Here is a 13,831-nt window from a genome sequence, read left to right as displayed (position 1 = left end):
ACATTAAGTCTGAGAAAGAACTAGGGAGGAGGATTGGTCAGCTTCAGAGTCAATAAAAAGTTGTAAGTCGAGGACATGGACCTAGATGGAGTAAAAGGACAGGATGGATTGGGAACCACATTAGAAAGCTGTTCGTTGTCTTACATAAGTTGTACTGTTATGGAATGCTAAACAAAAAGTATTGCTGAGTTGAACCAAAACAAATTCTTTCCTTAATAAATGCTGTTTGTTCATCCCAGCCTAAATTTTAAGTGCAGATATGTGTTCCAAGGCTCCAGATGGCAACTAAAATGGTCGCCAATGTGACTTAACTTTTTAATTTTGCGACCATTTTGTTTCTGCCAGTTGCATGGCCACCATTACACACAAGCAACAAAAAAAAAGAAAAGAAAAATGGCCATATGTTTTGTGTACTGAACTTTCATTTCCTCTTGCGCCTTTGTCTACCTGACCTATCGTGTGAACTCCTGTACGGTTTCCAATACATAAACTTCTCTGCACTGCACTTCTGTCTTGCAGTGTTGAGGCGTCGACTGTACAGACGAACAAAAACTGATTGAAGATAGTTTAACATCATGTTTACCGGCTTAAAATTTTGAAATATTAACTTTATGAATGGTGTTTGATTTAGTTCGATGGAGTTTAGTTCGATGGAGTTTGAATTTAGAAATTAGATGTAGCTAACTGCGTAGTTAGCTAACGTTAGCCAGCTGGCAAGAAAACAAAATGTGCAAACAAAAAATATCAGACTTTTTCCCACTCTCTGCCCGTCCAAACCCAGCCTCCTCTACATCAGATGCCGACGATCTCGAGACCAACTCGACCAGTGAAAGTTCTCAAGTGACATTTGAGTCATCCCAGCCTGATTCAGTCAGTGTGCAGTCCTTTACTTCTGTTGATAACCAAGAACAGCGAGTGGAGTCTTCATCTTCCGTCCCTGCAGTTCCCGTCCCTACAAGACAGTTTAAATCAGCTTGGCTACAAGAGTTTGCCTGTTCACATTATGACAAGAGGAAAATGTACTGCACCTTTTGTGCTCAAGTAGTACAAGAGATTGCTGGTAAAACAGTTCATTACCGGTTCGAGTCATTTTCTAAAAATTTATTTCTGATTTTTCCCTTTTTTCTCCCAATTTAGTGGCCAATCGATCCCTATTTTAATTCAAACACCCACCCTCGTACTGCATGCGTTCGCCAACTGCATCTCTCCGGCCGGCAGTCTCGAAGGAGACCGCCTCCCCACTTTCGTGACAAGGCGACTCCAGGCCGAACCACTGTTTTTTCCGACACACAGAGACGCATTCACGTGACGAACACAAGCCGACTCCGCCCCCCTCCCAAGGACAGCGTTGCCAATGATTGCTGCTTCATCGAGTCCGGCCATAGTGGGATCTGACGAGACCGGGGCGCGAACCCCAGTCCCCAGTGCGCAACTGCATCGACACAAAGCCGATGCTTAGACCGCTACACCACCGCGGACCTGTTCGAGTCATTTTAAAGAGAAAAAAACCGTGAAGAAGGATAGTGACATTAAAAAACATAAGAACGCCAGGGATTGTGTCATTGCTCAGTCTGCCCCTCGTGCCACCCCAATAGTGAAAGCAGTGCAACATGCTAGTGATAAAGTCGCAGAAAAAGAGATGAGGGAATTGAAAATAAAATTCAACGCAGCCTACATGATTGCAGTGGAAGAATACCATTCACAAAGTTTAGCTCTCAGATTCTGTTGATGAAGAAGAATGCTGTGGATGTGTCAAAGACATATGATAATGATACAGCATGTGCATAGTTTGTAGGTTGCATTGCAGACGAATTCAAAAGCAGTGTGCTGGAGGAGGCTTTAAAGGCAAATTACATCTCTGTTATAACTGATTGTGGAACAGATGTCTCAGGAAAAGACAATGTTATTGTATACTGTTGGCCATTGTTTCTCAACCCAGTCCTCAAGGACCCCCTATCCTGCAGATTTTCATTGTAACCCTGCATAGGTAGCCCTGCTTGTACTTACTCGACCAATCATCTCGCAGCACTTAATTATGCAAGGTGTGCAACATCTGACATAATTCATTGCTGATTGGTTGAATAACTACAAACAGGCACCTATTCAGGGTTGCAAAGAAAATATGCAGGATAGGGGTTCCTTGAGGACTGGGTTGAGAAACACTGCTGTAGGCACTTACCTGATGGAACAGCTGGGACCCGTCTAGTGGTTGGCTGAACTGGATCACAGTCATGCAGAAGGAACCCTAAATACTATCAAGTCACTGCTTGAAAATGCAGATCCACCCAATCCAAGCTGGTGGGTAAACAAAATTAGTGCTTTTGGAGCGGATGGTGCATGCGTTCACATGAGTGCAACAGGGGGAATAGCGCCATGTTTCAGAGGTGATATAAGTTAACACGTCCTGTCCTTCCACTGTCTACCTCATCGTGAGACTGGAACTGGCAATGCTAAGCACTCAAAGGTCAGTGCCAATGATTGAGAAAGTCTATGACCTTTTGCAGCTTGTGTGGAAAACATATCACTTCAGTCCTAAAAGCAAGCAAGAACTGAAGGCAATAGATGTAGAAGTGGGCTGTACAGTACGAAACCCTTCGGCTGTTAAAACTCAGCGCTGGCTGCCACACATTTATTGGACACTCTCGGTTTTCCTTCAGTCAAATTATGCAACAGGGCAGGGTAAATGCTGTGTATAATCACATGGAACACCTTGCAGCCACACCCGAAAACACTGACATAAAGGGAAGAGCCAAGCACATTGTGCTGCAAATGGCCTGTCTTGTTGCCTGCTGTCGCTTTTTGCATGATCTTTTTACAAAGGTCTCGAAACTCAGCCTCACACTTCAGAGAAATTCTCTGATCCTCCCACAAGCAGTTGCAGCTGTTGAGAATTGTCTGGAGACGGTTGAAAAGTTGAAGATAACACTGACAGAAGGGAAGTTCTAGGAATTCTTACAGCACATAGGGAAAGATTCTGAAGGTACAGAGAAACAGGAAGTTCTGCCTGTAAGCAAGAGGCGGAGAGCTGCAAGTAAGGGCCCCCAAAGTCATGCCACATTCACAAATGATCTGAATGCAGTAAAACTATTGATATCACTGTTAAAGAACTAGAGAGAAGATTTGGAAACATGCTGATGAATGTTAGAGAGAAAGGACATTCAAATGGATCAGAGGTCATCAGGTCCTTTTCAGTGTTCTGTCATGATGCATGGCCAGAAGATGTTGCTACCTGTGGTGAGGAGCGGATTGAGACAATGCATTGTTACAGAGAGCTCTTGACAAACAGTAGCTGTGATGTTACAGCTGTCCAAAGGGAATGGAAAATACTGAAAACATTAGTGAAAGGTCAGTTCATGGAGAAGACATACACTGAGTTATGGAAAGTGATGCTAAGGAAGGAGCCATTCTGCACAGATTTTAAGAACATTCTTCACTTAGTTGAAATTATGCTGGTGCTCCCCATATCTGCAGCTCAGTGCGAAAGAGGATTCTCAGCACAGGATAGAATCAAGTCAAAAGTGTGCAGTTCCCTAAGTGTTACAACACTGGAGGACTTGGTGAGGATCAGTACTGAGGGCCTCTCACTTGAGCAGTTTGACCCAGAGCCCAGTGTGAAGCGCTGGTTGTCTGCAAAGAAAAGAAGGCGCAGACCTGACTACACTGGCTTGGCCAAGTGACGCTGACATGGTGGTGGTGGGAGATACAGACTCTGAGCCTGAATAAGCAGTAAACAACTAATTGTACATAGTTGAATAAAAAAGTGAACAAAATAAATAAAAGAAGACTGGACATTTAAGTATTTATGTTTATATAATTGCAGCATATTGAACATTGCACATATTGTGTACATAAAGAACACATTGTATAGACCGGCATTTCCCAAACCTCTCCAGGAGGACCACCTGTCCTACATGTTTTAGAGCTCTCCCTGCTCCAACACAGCTGATTCAAATGATCAAATTGTTATGAATTCCTGAAGCTGCTTAATAACAACTCACCTCACCTGGAGCACTGCTGTTGAATCCGCAACCAGTCTTCGCCATCTCTGTCTGTCCTCTGGCCTTGATAACAAACTGATCATTTAAATCAGCTGTGTTGGAGCAGGAAGAGATCTAAAACACGCAGGACAAGTGGTCCTCCGGGAGAGGTTTGGGAAATGCTGGTGTAGAGCAAATAAAGGCAGACAGTACAGAGAGGAAAGAAAGGGCAGTGTGAGGCAGCCCTTTAACAATGTAGCATATGACATCCCTATATTCTGGCTCCTGAAAATTTGATTTGGCTCCTAAATATTTTGGGTTTAGGCTCCTAGATATTTTTTTTTTTGCCTGAAGCCCTGTGTTCACATGTTCTGTTCTCATTATACTTGTTTTACCAGCCTAAGTTGATTCCTATATTTTTTCTGGCCTTGCTTAGGTGGTTGGGGAGCGTGATGCAGAGGTGCGCGGGGCCCAGGAGCAGTCATCCAGGCTGCAGGTGGAACTTGCCAGGCTTAGGCAGGAGCTGCTGGACAAGGCTTCCCAGGAGGAATCACTGAGACAGCAGATGGCCGACAAGGAAGACAAAACCAGGAAGGCATTTGTGGGTGCCAAGCAGAAGATCAACCAGCTTACAGGTGAGAGGCTTTGCACAGCAGGGGTTTCCCCTGAATTTCCTACTAGTGCATTTAGAACCATAAGGTGATCTCAAACTAGGGGCCCAGATCCGAGTACACTTGACCCCAAAATCCAGTTCATTTGAGTAGTGTGAAAACTGCAGGTCCACTTGAAAAGGTGGTCTCGGGCACAGTTTATCTGTACTCGGTTACGGTTCGCATCAGGTGTGAAATTAAATATAACAAAATGCGAAAGTGGACTGCTATACTACAAAGGCATTTCTCAACACCGCCTGTCTCCTCCGAAATCTGCGTATGCATGCAGCACGCGCCAATCTCGTGTGTAGATACGCAAGTGTACTCGGGTACGGAACAACATTACTAATGTGAAAGCTGACCATCGGGGTGAGAGCAGTCGTACTCAGGCATGGTGTGAAGCAATCGTACTTAATGTGAAAACTCCCTTAGTTTGAGCACTAATTTTGTTCTCTTTGACCATACACTCTGCCTTTAAGACTTAATGCATTGCGTATAAAGCACCTCTTGCATTGAATATGTTGGAGCACTTTCTCAATTGATTTGTTTTCACTTTTGTATGATCGTTTCCCTTTTTCACCCCACCCCCCCACACACACACACACACAAACACACACGTATGCCATGGTTACTCTCTAGTTAAGGTTCTTTGGGATTAATGCTAGGTTCTATTTCTAACAAAAAGTCTTGTTTTCTAACTATCCTGAGCTACAATGCTTCCTATTTTAAGTCAATATCTTTATCATGACCCTGCTTGCTCCTCCTTCAGCCTCCAAAGACCAGCTGCAGAAGGAGAACGAGGAGCTGAAGCAGCAGCGTGAGGAGCTTGAGGTGCGAGTGAGTGCACTGAAGTCCCAGTACGAGGGCCGTCTGAGCCGACAGGAGAGAGAGCTCCGAGACCTGCGCGGGCAGCAGGAGAGACAGGAGCAGAGGGATGAGCCCCCCGAGGCAGGACCTAGCAAGGTGAGCAAACTGCTTTTGTCTGGTTTAATGGACCTTGGGAAACAGTGTGTGTTTAACAGTTGTTTAAACAGTTTACAGACGATACTCCGTAGAGCAAAAGCCAAATAGCCGCAGTAAACACCAATAGCCCAATCACCCTTTGTGACAAACCGAGACCTAGGAACAACCAGCAGGGCTACATCTGTGGATCTTCATGGTGAGAAGGGCGTATATCAGGTCAATAAATCAGCAATGTATGTAGGAGCAAGACCGTTTATGCTCTTAAAAGTGAGCGATAACATTTTTAAGATTCTGGGTGTCATCTTGGACAGCACATTATCTTTTGAAGCTCACATCAACAATGTTACTCGGTCTGCATACTTCCACCTACACAATATTAATCGTCTTCGCCCCCACTTACACCTAACCGCATCGCCATACTCATTCACACCCTGGTTACATCCCGTATTGACTACTGCAATTCTATCCTCTTTGGTCTTCCCCTCAAGTCTTCATAAACTTCAATTGGCCCAGAATTCAGCTGCCCGTATTATTTCCAGAACTCCTTCCATAGATCATATCACTCCTGTTCTTCAGCAACTCCATTGGTTCCCTGTTAAATACTGTATTGACTTAAGGATCTGCTTCTCACCTTTAAGGCCCTTAATAACCTAGCGCCTTTGTATCTTTCCGAACTCCTTCATATCCACACGCCTTCCCGCACTCTCAGATCATCTTCTGCTCTCCAACTCACTACACCATCAGCCCGTTTGACTACCATGGGGTCTAGAGCCTTCAGTCATTCTGCCCCCCGCCTATGGAACTCTCTCCCACAAGACATTTGCAACATTGACTGTCTTTCAACCTTAAAATCCCGTCTCAAAACGCACCTTTTCAAACTGGCATATTCAGTCTGATCCACGCTTCATTGAGTTTTATGCAGATGATGATTTTATACTTTCCTGTTGTATTAACTTTTTATTGTCTACCCTGCTGTTTTGATTTTATGCTGTCTGATACAGTGCTGCTTGGTTTTTTTAACTGTGTTCTGTAAGGTGTCCTTGAGTGCTCTGAGAGGTGCCCTCAAATAAAATGTATTATTATTATTGTTATTGTAAACTACTAATAAGACACGTTAGTCCCTAGCTAACGGGTCTGACCCTTTAGCCGAGTGGTTAGTGATGTCGCCTTGTGGTGCAGTACACCCCGTATCGAATCCCGCACCGGGCAAGAAAATAACCGGTTACATTGGTGGCAGCGGTGGGATCCGGAAGTGTGCAGATCCTCAGAAGTCTCTTCGGAGTGCGGAATGACAAAGCGCAAGGGCGCGCTTCCGGGGAGGGTGACGACTGTAAACTACTAATAAGACACGTTAGTTCCTAGCTAACGGGTCTGACCCTTTAGCCGAGCGGTTAGTGATGTCGCCTTGTGGTGCAGTACACCCCGTATCGAATCCCGCACCGGGCAAGAAAATAACCGGTTACATTATTATTATTTGTAGCAGTTTTTAGTTCATGTAAAAAAAGTTAAACCATGGCGATGCTAATCGCGCTAGCTTGTCTATGTGATTTCCAATGTTAAGTTAGCATTCATGCTAATCGCTAGTTAACTGTAATAGCTAATGAATTATGACTTGTTGTTTGTTGGTGTGAGAGCAAGAGAGAAACACATTATAATTGCGAATTTGTATTTTTGTTTATGTATTTCAGTTTCACAGCGCTTCTGACACTAAATATCCTAAACTACCTGATGTTTATTAAGGAACCTGTTTAGCTATCTGCCGAGCTAGCAACCATGTCTACGTTCTAGTAAGGGCAGAATAGTTCATTTCTAAAAAAAAAAAAGTTGGGATTTTTTTTTTTAATAGTAACTGAAACAAAGTTAGCCAGATTATGTTTTAACTTAAAATCAAGGAAAACTCTGGATCCTAGTAGTTTCTATAATAACTAACTAGCCTGTTAGCCTTAAACTTATGCTTTTTAAAATTGAATATAATCTTTTCCCAGCTGATTCTCAATTCAATTACACAACCCTAACATAGTCACAAAAACATTACTTAGCACTACCGTCGAAATATTACATGCATGGTAAAAGGACCATCTCTTACCCATCCATCCCTCTCCTAATATGTAAGACCCAGGAGCAGCAGAGGAGCACAGAGCAGAGACAGATCAGTCTGAAGAACACTCCAGCCACAGACAGGGGCAGGTATGATACACGCTAATGCTACTTATCATTCACAGCTCTACTTTGGGAAAAGTTATCTCACTTCAGTGCACTGTGAAAGCATGCATGTCTAAGACTGTTTTCTTCTGTAGTCCCACTTTGCTCTACACACGCTTGAGGTTTTAAGTACCCTCCTTCCCTGCTATGTAATAATAGTAGTAATCGTAATAGTTCATTTTTTGTACCCTGCTTTGATGTTTCTTTCAGCACCAGTACTTCTGAGCCCCCCACTGCTAACATTAAGCCAACCCCTCTGGTGGCTACGGCCAGCAAGCAGCCTGTCAACCCAGGGAACAAGCCCACTCCAAGGGCGAGCATCAGGCCCATGATCACTCCAGCTACCGTACCTACCCCAACACCTACTGCTACTGTGATGCCCACCACACAGGTGGAGACTCAGGAAGGTAAGTCCAAAAGTTGAATTTCAGACAAGGGCTTACTACAAAGGAAACTTAACAGTTAGTTAAAAGAGAATTTATCCAAAAAAGGGGTCAATTCACAACAACATTTTTCATTGACCCATTAGAGAAGGGCTCAGCATTCTTTTATCTTATCGTTAAGTGTTGCCTGGAGTTTGACTCTTCCTAGCTAACTGTTCATCCTCTTCAGCTATGCAGTCCACTGAAGGCCCACCAGTGGAGCATGTGACTGTGTACGGTAGTGCCAGTGGCTCAGTGCGCTCCACCAGCCCCAATGTACAGACCACTCTGGCTAGCCCCATGCTAACGGTGCAGCAAACCCAGACTCAGGCCACCGCATTTGTCCAGCCAACACAGCAACAGAGCATGACCCATGCAGAGCCAGCCAATCAGGAGCCGCCACCTGTGGTGATGGAGGCAACACCCAGCTCACAGGTGGAGAGGCCTTCGACCTCTTCAGCAGTCTTTGGAACAGGTAAGACGGTAGATTCAAATGAAGGTTGAGTATACTAATGTAATGAAGAAGGCATTTAAAATATATAATCCATAAGAGAAGGGAGGTTATATGGGTAAATCTTCGGTATGTCATCAGACAAGGTTAAAAGATACCCTGGCTCTGTGGTCAAATCTTCAGTTTCAGCTACACCAGGAACCTCCTCCATATCCAAACGGTCACGGGAGGAGGAGCAAGATGGCTCCACCATGGTCACTGAAACCGAGGCCCCCCAGGAGGACCCCACGGAGCCCCCCATCCCCAAGAAGTTACGCATCATCCAAAGGGTAGGGCTTGAGGTAAGAAATGAAAACAGCGTTCTGTGTATTTGTACTTTATTTGTATAGCACTTTTCTAAACCGGGTTACAAAGTGCTTGACAGAACAGGATAAAACAGTTAAAAATGACCCAAAAAAAAAAACATTGTAAGAGAATAAATTAAAAAGCACTAATGAATAAAACCATGAAATAAGAGGAAGAGGTAAGAGCAATTAAATTGAAACGATTACAAAAATAAGACAGTAAAAAACAAATACCAAACATTTGTAAAAGCTTTCATAATATGAAAAGTTCCATAGTGTAGGGGCTCAAACAGCAAAAGCCCCATCACCCTTTGTGACAAACCGTGACCTGGGAATAACCAGCAGGGCTCCATCTGCACGTCTTAATGGTCAAGAGGGCATATACCAGGTCAATAAATCAGCAGGAGCAAGACTGTTTAAGGCCTTAAAAGTGAGCAGTAACATTTTAAAATCAATTTGAAATATAACAGGGAGCCGGTGTAGGGAGGCAGGAGGCAAGCACAGGAGTGATAGATATGGTCATGCCTTTTTGTCCCGGTAATGAGCCAAGCAGCGACGTTTTGTACCAACTGCAGATGGTGGAGTGAGCCTTTGCTGATACCAGAGTAAAGTGCGTTGCAGTAATCAATCCAATAATAGATGAAAGCATATACAACTTTTTGCAGATCGGCAATTGATAAAAGTGACCAAATATTAGATATTGCCTTGAGCTGGAGAAAGCATGACTGAACAACATGTTTGAATTGATTATCAAAACTGCGGTTAGCATCAAATATTACCCAAAGATTCATAGCAGCCTGCTTAAGACTACCTGACAGACCACCAAGATTAGTAATAAAAAAGGCTGATGGAATTCAGGGTCCCAAACAGAATGACCTCAGAATTTATCATCATTAGATTTAAGAAAATTTTCAGAAATCCAGGATTTAATGTCAGAGGCAAGTTGGGAGATTTGCTAGGCAGCTAGGATCTGTGGGTTTTAGTGGCGTGTATAACTGAGTATCGTCAGTCTAAAAATGGTAAAACGCATCATGATTTTGAATGACCTGGCCAAGAGGCAGCATGTATATAGAAAAGAGAAGGGGGCCCAAGAACTGAGTTGTGAGGGACGCCACAACTCAACTGAGCCATTGGGGAAGTAGAGTTACCCAGAACAACAGAAAAAGTTCTGTTGGTGAGGTAAGAGCATAATAAACTACTATGATCGACTGTGTCAAAGGTAGCACTTAAGTCTAAAAGAACTTAAATTTAGCAGTCACCTCTGTCTGCAGTCAGCAGTTGGTCATTAGTAACATTAGATGGTAATTATGTTTTTTTCATGTTAATTTGATTTCGTGAGTGAATGTTAAGTGTTGTGTATGCTCCTCTCTTAGGAGGAGGTGTTGGTTGAAGATGACACAGAAGCAGAGGGAGTGGTGCCCACAGATGCTCAAGAAGGTCCTGAAGTCAGCCAGGTAAGACATAATTAGCTCATTTATACTAACTATACTGATGTTTGGTTATTCCAGAAATAATTACTATATGTGGAATCAGCCTTTGTATTTAAGCATAAATTCTTTAGCTTATTTTGGCTTCAGACGACATTAAAAGCGAATACAGGTTGTTTGTAAAATACTAAAGAATGCAATTGAAATTGCAGAAGTATGAAAACAGTGTTAAAACATAAATGGTATATTTGTTCTCTGTTGGGTCACCCCATAGCAAGAGGAGTTCCCAGTGCTGGAGGAGGGTGATGAGGAGGGGGCCTCCCAGTCTGTCCCGGTGGACCTCGAGGTCAGCCTGTCCCACACAGAAATGCCCGACCAGCCACCACATGATGTCATCGTCATACTAACTGACACAGAGAGTGAGGATGACCAGGAGGAGGAGGAAGAGGATGAGGATGAAGAGGAGCAGGTAGTTACACTACTACTTTTGCTACTACTACTACTTTTGGCTGCTCCCATTAGGGGTCGCCACAGCGGATCATCCGTTTCCATTTCTTCCTGTCCTCTGCATTAGGTATCGACCAATTATCGATATCAGCTTAGATATTCATCATTTTTTATACTATCGTTATCGACATATTTTTATCGGCCAGCTGATTTAAAAAAAAAAAGAAAGCCCACTGCACAACATGGGTGCTTCCGACGCAGCCTTCAGTGTCCCGAAGTACAGCACGACACTCACTCCAACAACACAAACACAAAAGAGAAGAATTGAGGAGTCAGACAACTTTTCTAAGGTAAGAGGAGCATGCCAGATGCCATAAAACCTACTCGGTTGGTAAGAAAAGCATGCCATAACGTTAGTTACAAAACTCACTCCGTAACGTTAGTTTCTCCGCCCCCCCCCCCCCCACACACACACACAGACACACACACACACCAAAGAGCATAACGTCGGTCTGACATGAACTCGACAACAGGATGTCAATTCAAACGGAACACAATTTCCACTGCTGTGCTTAACCTTGAAATGTAAGGCTAAAAGAAAAAAGCAAACGTGTCATATTTCAGTTACATACAGAGTGTTATTGTCAGTGTTGTGCATGAACGCGCTAAAAGAGCGGCGGTCATTAAACATGGTATCATGTACAACATATTTTGATGTCATATACAACACTGTTAATCCAAGACGACGAGGTCAGGTGGTAATGCCAAAATCCTATTAGGGACACATTGTTATGTATGCACTGGTGGCAATGATTGCAGGCTGGGGGTGGATGGGTAGGAGCCCTAGGAGGAGGCTGTTAAAGCACGGCGCAGCTCATTTAAAAAAAAGAAATGAACATGAACTTAGTGTAAAATTCAAAATAATGAACGTGAACTAGTTCATTTTAATCTCCGTAACGTTGGCTTCTTCATCTTTCCCCCCCTCTGACACACACCAAAGAGCATAACGTCGGTCTGACATGAACTCGACAACAGAGAACACAATTTCCACTGCTGTGCTTAACCATCAAATGTAACTACGCTAAAAGAAAAAAGCTAATGTGTGATAGTTTAGTTACAGTGTGTTATTGTCAGTGTTGTGCATTAATGTGTCAGACGGCTCTTTCACGTGGAACTACATTCTCTCAACCACAGAACGTCTGTTTGATTCTGTTGGTCTGCGGCGTAATAACGTGCACTGCATAGATGCACTTATGCAAAGGAATACAGACGTTCTGCAGTTGAGAATGTAGTTCCACGTGAAAGGGCCGTCTAACAGCAAGATAAAGCAGTGAAAATATTCAAAACATAGCGTGCACTTAAGCGGGGTTTTTTTTTTTTTTTAGGTGAGCATTTTAAGTGGCTAAAATGCATTTTGTGCGTGTCCCCCGTCTGCAGCAATACAGTCCTCAACTTCTGTGCCGGCTAATCCTGCTGAATCTCCAAACTGGGAGCGCACAGACTCCCATCTACTGCATATAATACACTATCGATAAGTACTTCATACAACCCCACTTCAGAAAACCCGAACTATGTACATTTTCCCATTCAGTTCAGTCAAAGCCTGCTGGGAGCACTTTAACCAATTTATACGTAGTAATTTTTTTGCAGCCTGGCTAAATTAAACCGGCACAGGAAACGGAGATATGTTTTTGGGGTCTTTTTTCTAAACAGTAAAATTTGGTGTTCAGTTTAAATAATAAGAGAATGAAAGCATTGATAGCCATTAAAAACTAAACTAAAGCCCCCACTACAAAATGGTGTAAAAATAACTAAGAATAAATAGGCTAGTACAACAGTACAAAAATAACTATAATGGGCTCATCTTGTGCATCTGTTCAGGCTAGAGAGTAATGGTGGCACAATACACAAATTGCATCGCCTTCCTCTCAAAACTATGCTCTAGGTTATTAAGGGCCTTAAAGGTGAGACACTGTCCTGCATATCTTCAGAGACAGTCCATAATACCCGGGAAAACATCGCATGTGTACGTCGCGGTAAACAAGATGACTTCCCCATGCTGGGGCTCTCTTCCCAATATCCTTTACATCGCAGGGGGTTACCCAAATTGAGACAGTGCCATCTGGTGGTGTTAATAGTCATATTTTCCCACTAGGCTACATTATTATTATTATGATTATTCAGTTTGATCAAAGTTTACTGTCTGCTGTCCCTGCAGTTTAATTCATTCCATTTTTATGTTTTGGGAGTTATTTATTTTTATTTAAAGAACTCCACTCAGATTGTTATCTAGTGCCTTGAACATCATACACTTTATTTTTTTCAAATATTTTCTGTTTTACATAAACTTCAGTTAAGCATATATTCATTTAATTGTGTTGGGTTTTGTGTTGCTGTAAATTTTGGCACATTTTTTTACATTTACAACTGAATATCAGCCCCAAATATCGGCCATCGGCCTCCATAACTTAACAATAATCGGTATCGGTATCAGCCCTTAAAAAACATATTGGTCGACCCCTACTCTGCATATTCCTCTCTCACACCAGCCACCTGCATGTCCTCTCCCACCACATCCATAAACCTCCTCTTTGGCCTTCCTCTTTTCCTCTTCCCTGGCAGCTCCATATTCAGCATCCTTCTCCCAATATACCCAGCATCTCTCCTCCACACATGGCTGAGCCATCTCAATCTTGCCTACTCATTTATATTTTACTACTGCTACTTTCGGCTGCTCCCATTTGGGGTCACCACTGCAGATCATCTGTTTCCATCTCTTCCTGTCCTCTGCATCTTCCTCTGTCACGCCAGCCACCTGTATGTCCTCCCTCACCACATCCACAAACCTCGTCTTTGGTCTTCCTCTTTTCCTCCTGCCTGGCAGTTCCATATTCAGCATCATTCTCCCAATATCAGGAATCAGGAACAATTAATGTAATTTCTTACAT

General features: G+C 43.2%; 1 protein-coding gene across 1 annotated transcript in view; it reads left to right on the top strand.

Annotated features, from left to right (window-relative positions):
- Positions 1-13,831, top strand: part of tprb (translocated promoter region b, nuclear basket protein) — a 69,972-nt gene that overhangs the window by 28,099 nt on the left and 28,042 nt on the right. The window contains exons 33-40 of the mRNA XM_056275925.1: positions 4,414-4,612; positions 5,397-5,590; positions 7,704-7,777; positions 8,003-8,199; positions 8,405-8,689; positions 8,849-9,006; positions 10,383-10,463; positions 10,711-10,905. Coding sequence (XP_056131900.1) covers positions 4,414-4,612; positions 5,397-5,590; positions 7,704-7,777; positions 8,003-8,199; positions 8,405-8,689; positions 8,849-9,006; positions 10,383-10,463; positions 10,711-10,905 — 1,383 coding nt within the window. The remainder of the gene's footprint in view (positions 1-4,413; positions 4,613-5,396; positions 5,591-7,703; positions 7,778-8,002; positions 8,200-8,404; positions 8,690-8,848; positions 9,007-10,382; positions 10,464-10,710; positions 10,906-13,831) is intronic.

The sequence above is a fragment of the Lampris incognitus genome, chromosome 3 (assembly GCF_029633865.1).
Source record: "Lampris incognitus isolate fLamInc1 chromosome 3, fLamInc1.hap2, whole genome shotgun sequence".
Classification (NCBI taxonomy): Eukaryota; Metazoa; Chordata; class Actinopteri; order Lampriformes; family Lampridae; genus Lampris; species Lampris incognitus.
Note: the sequence above shows the minus strand (reverse complement) of the source record. Positions and strands in the feature narration are given on the sequence as shown.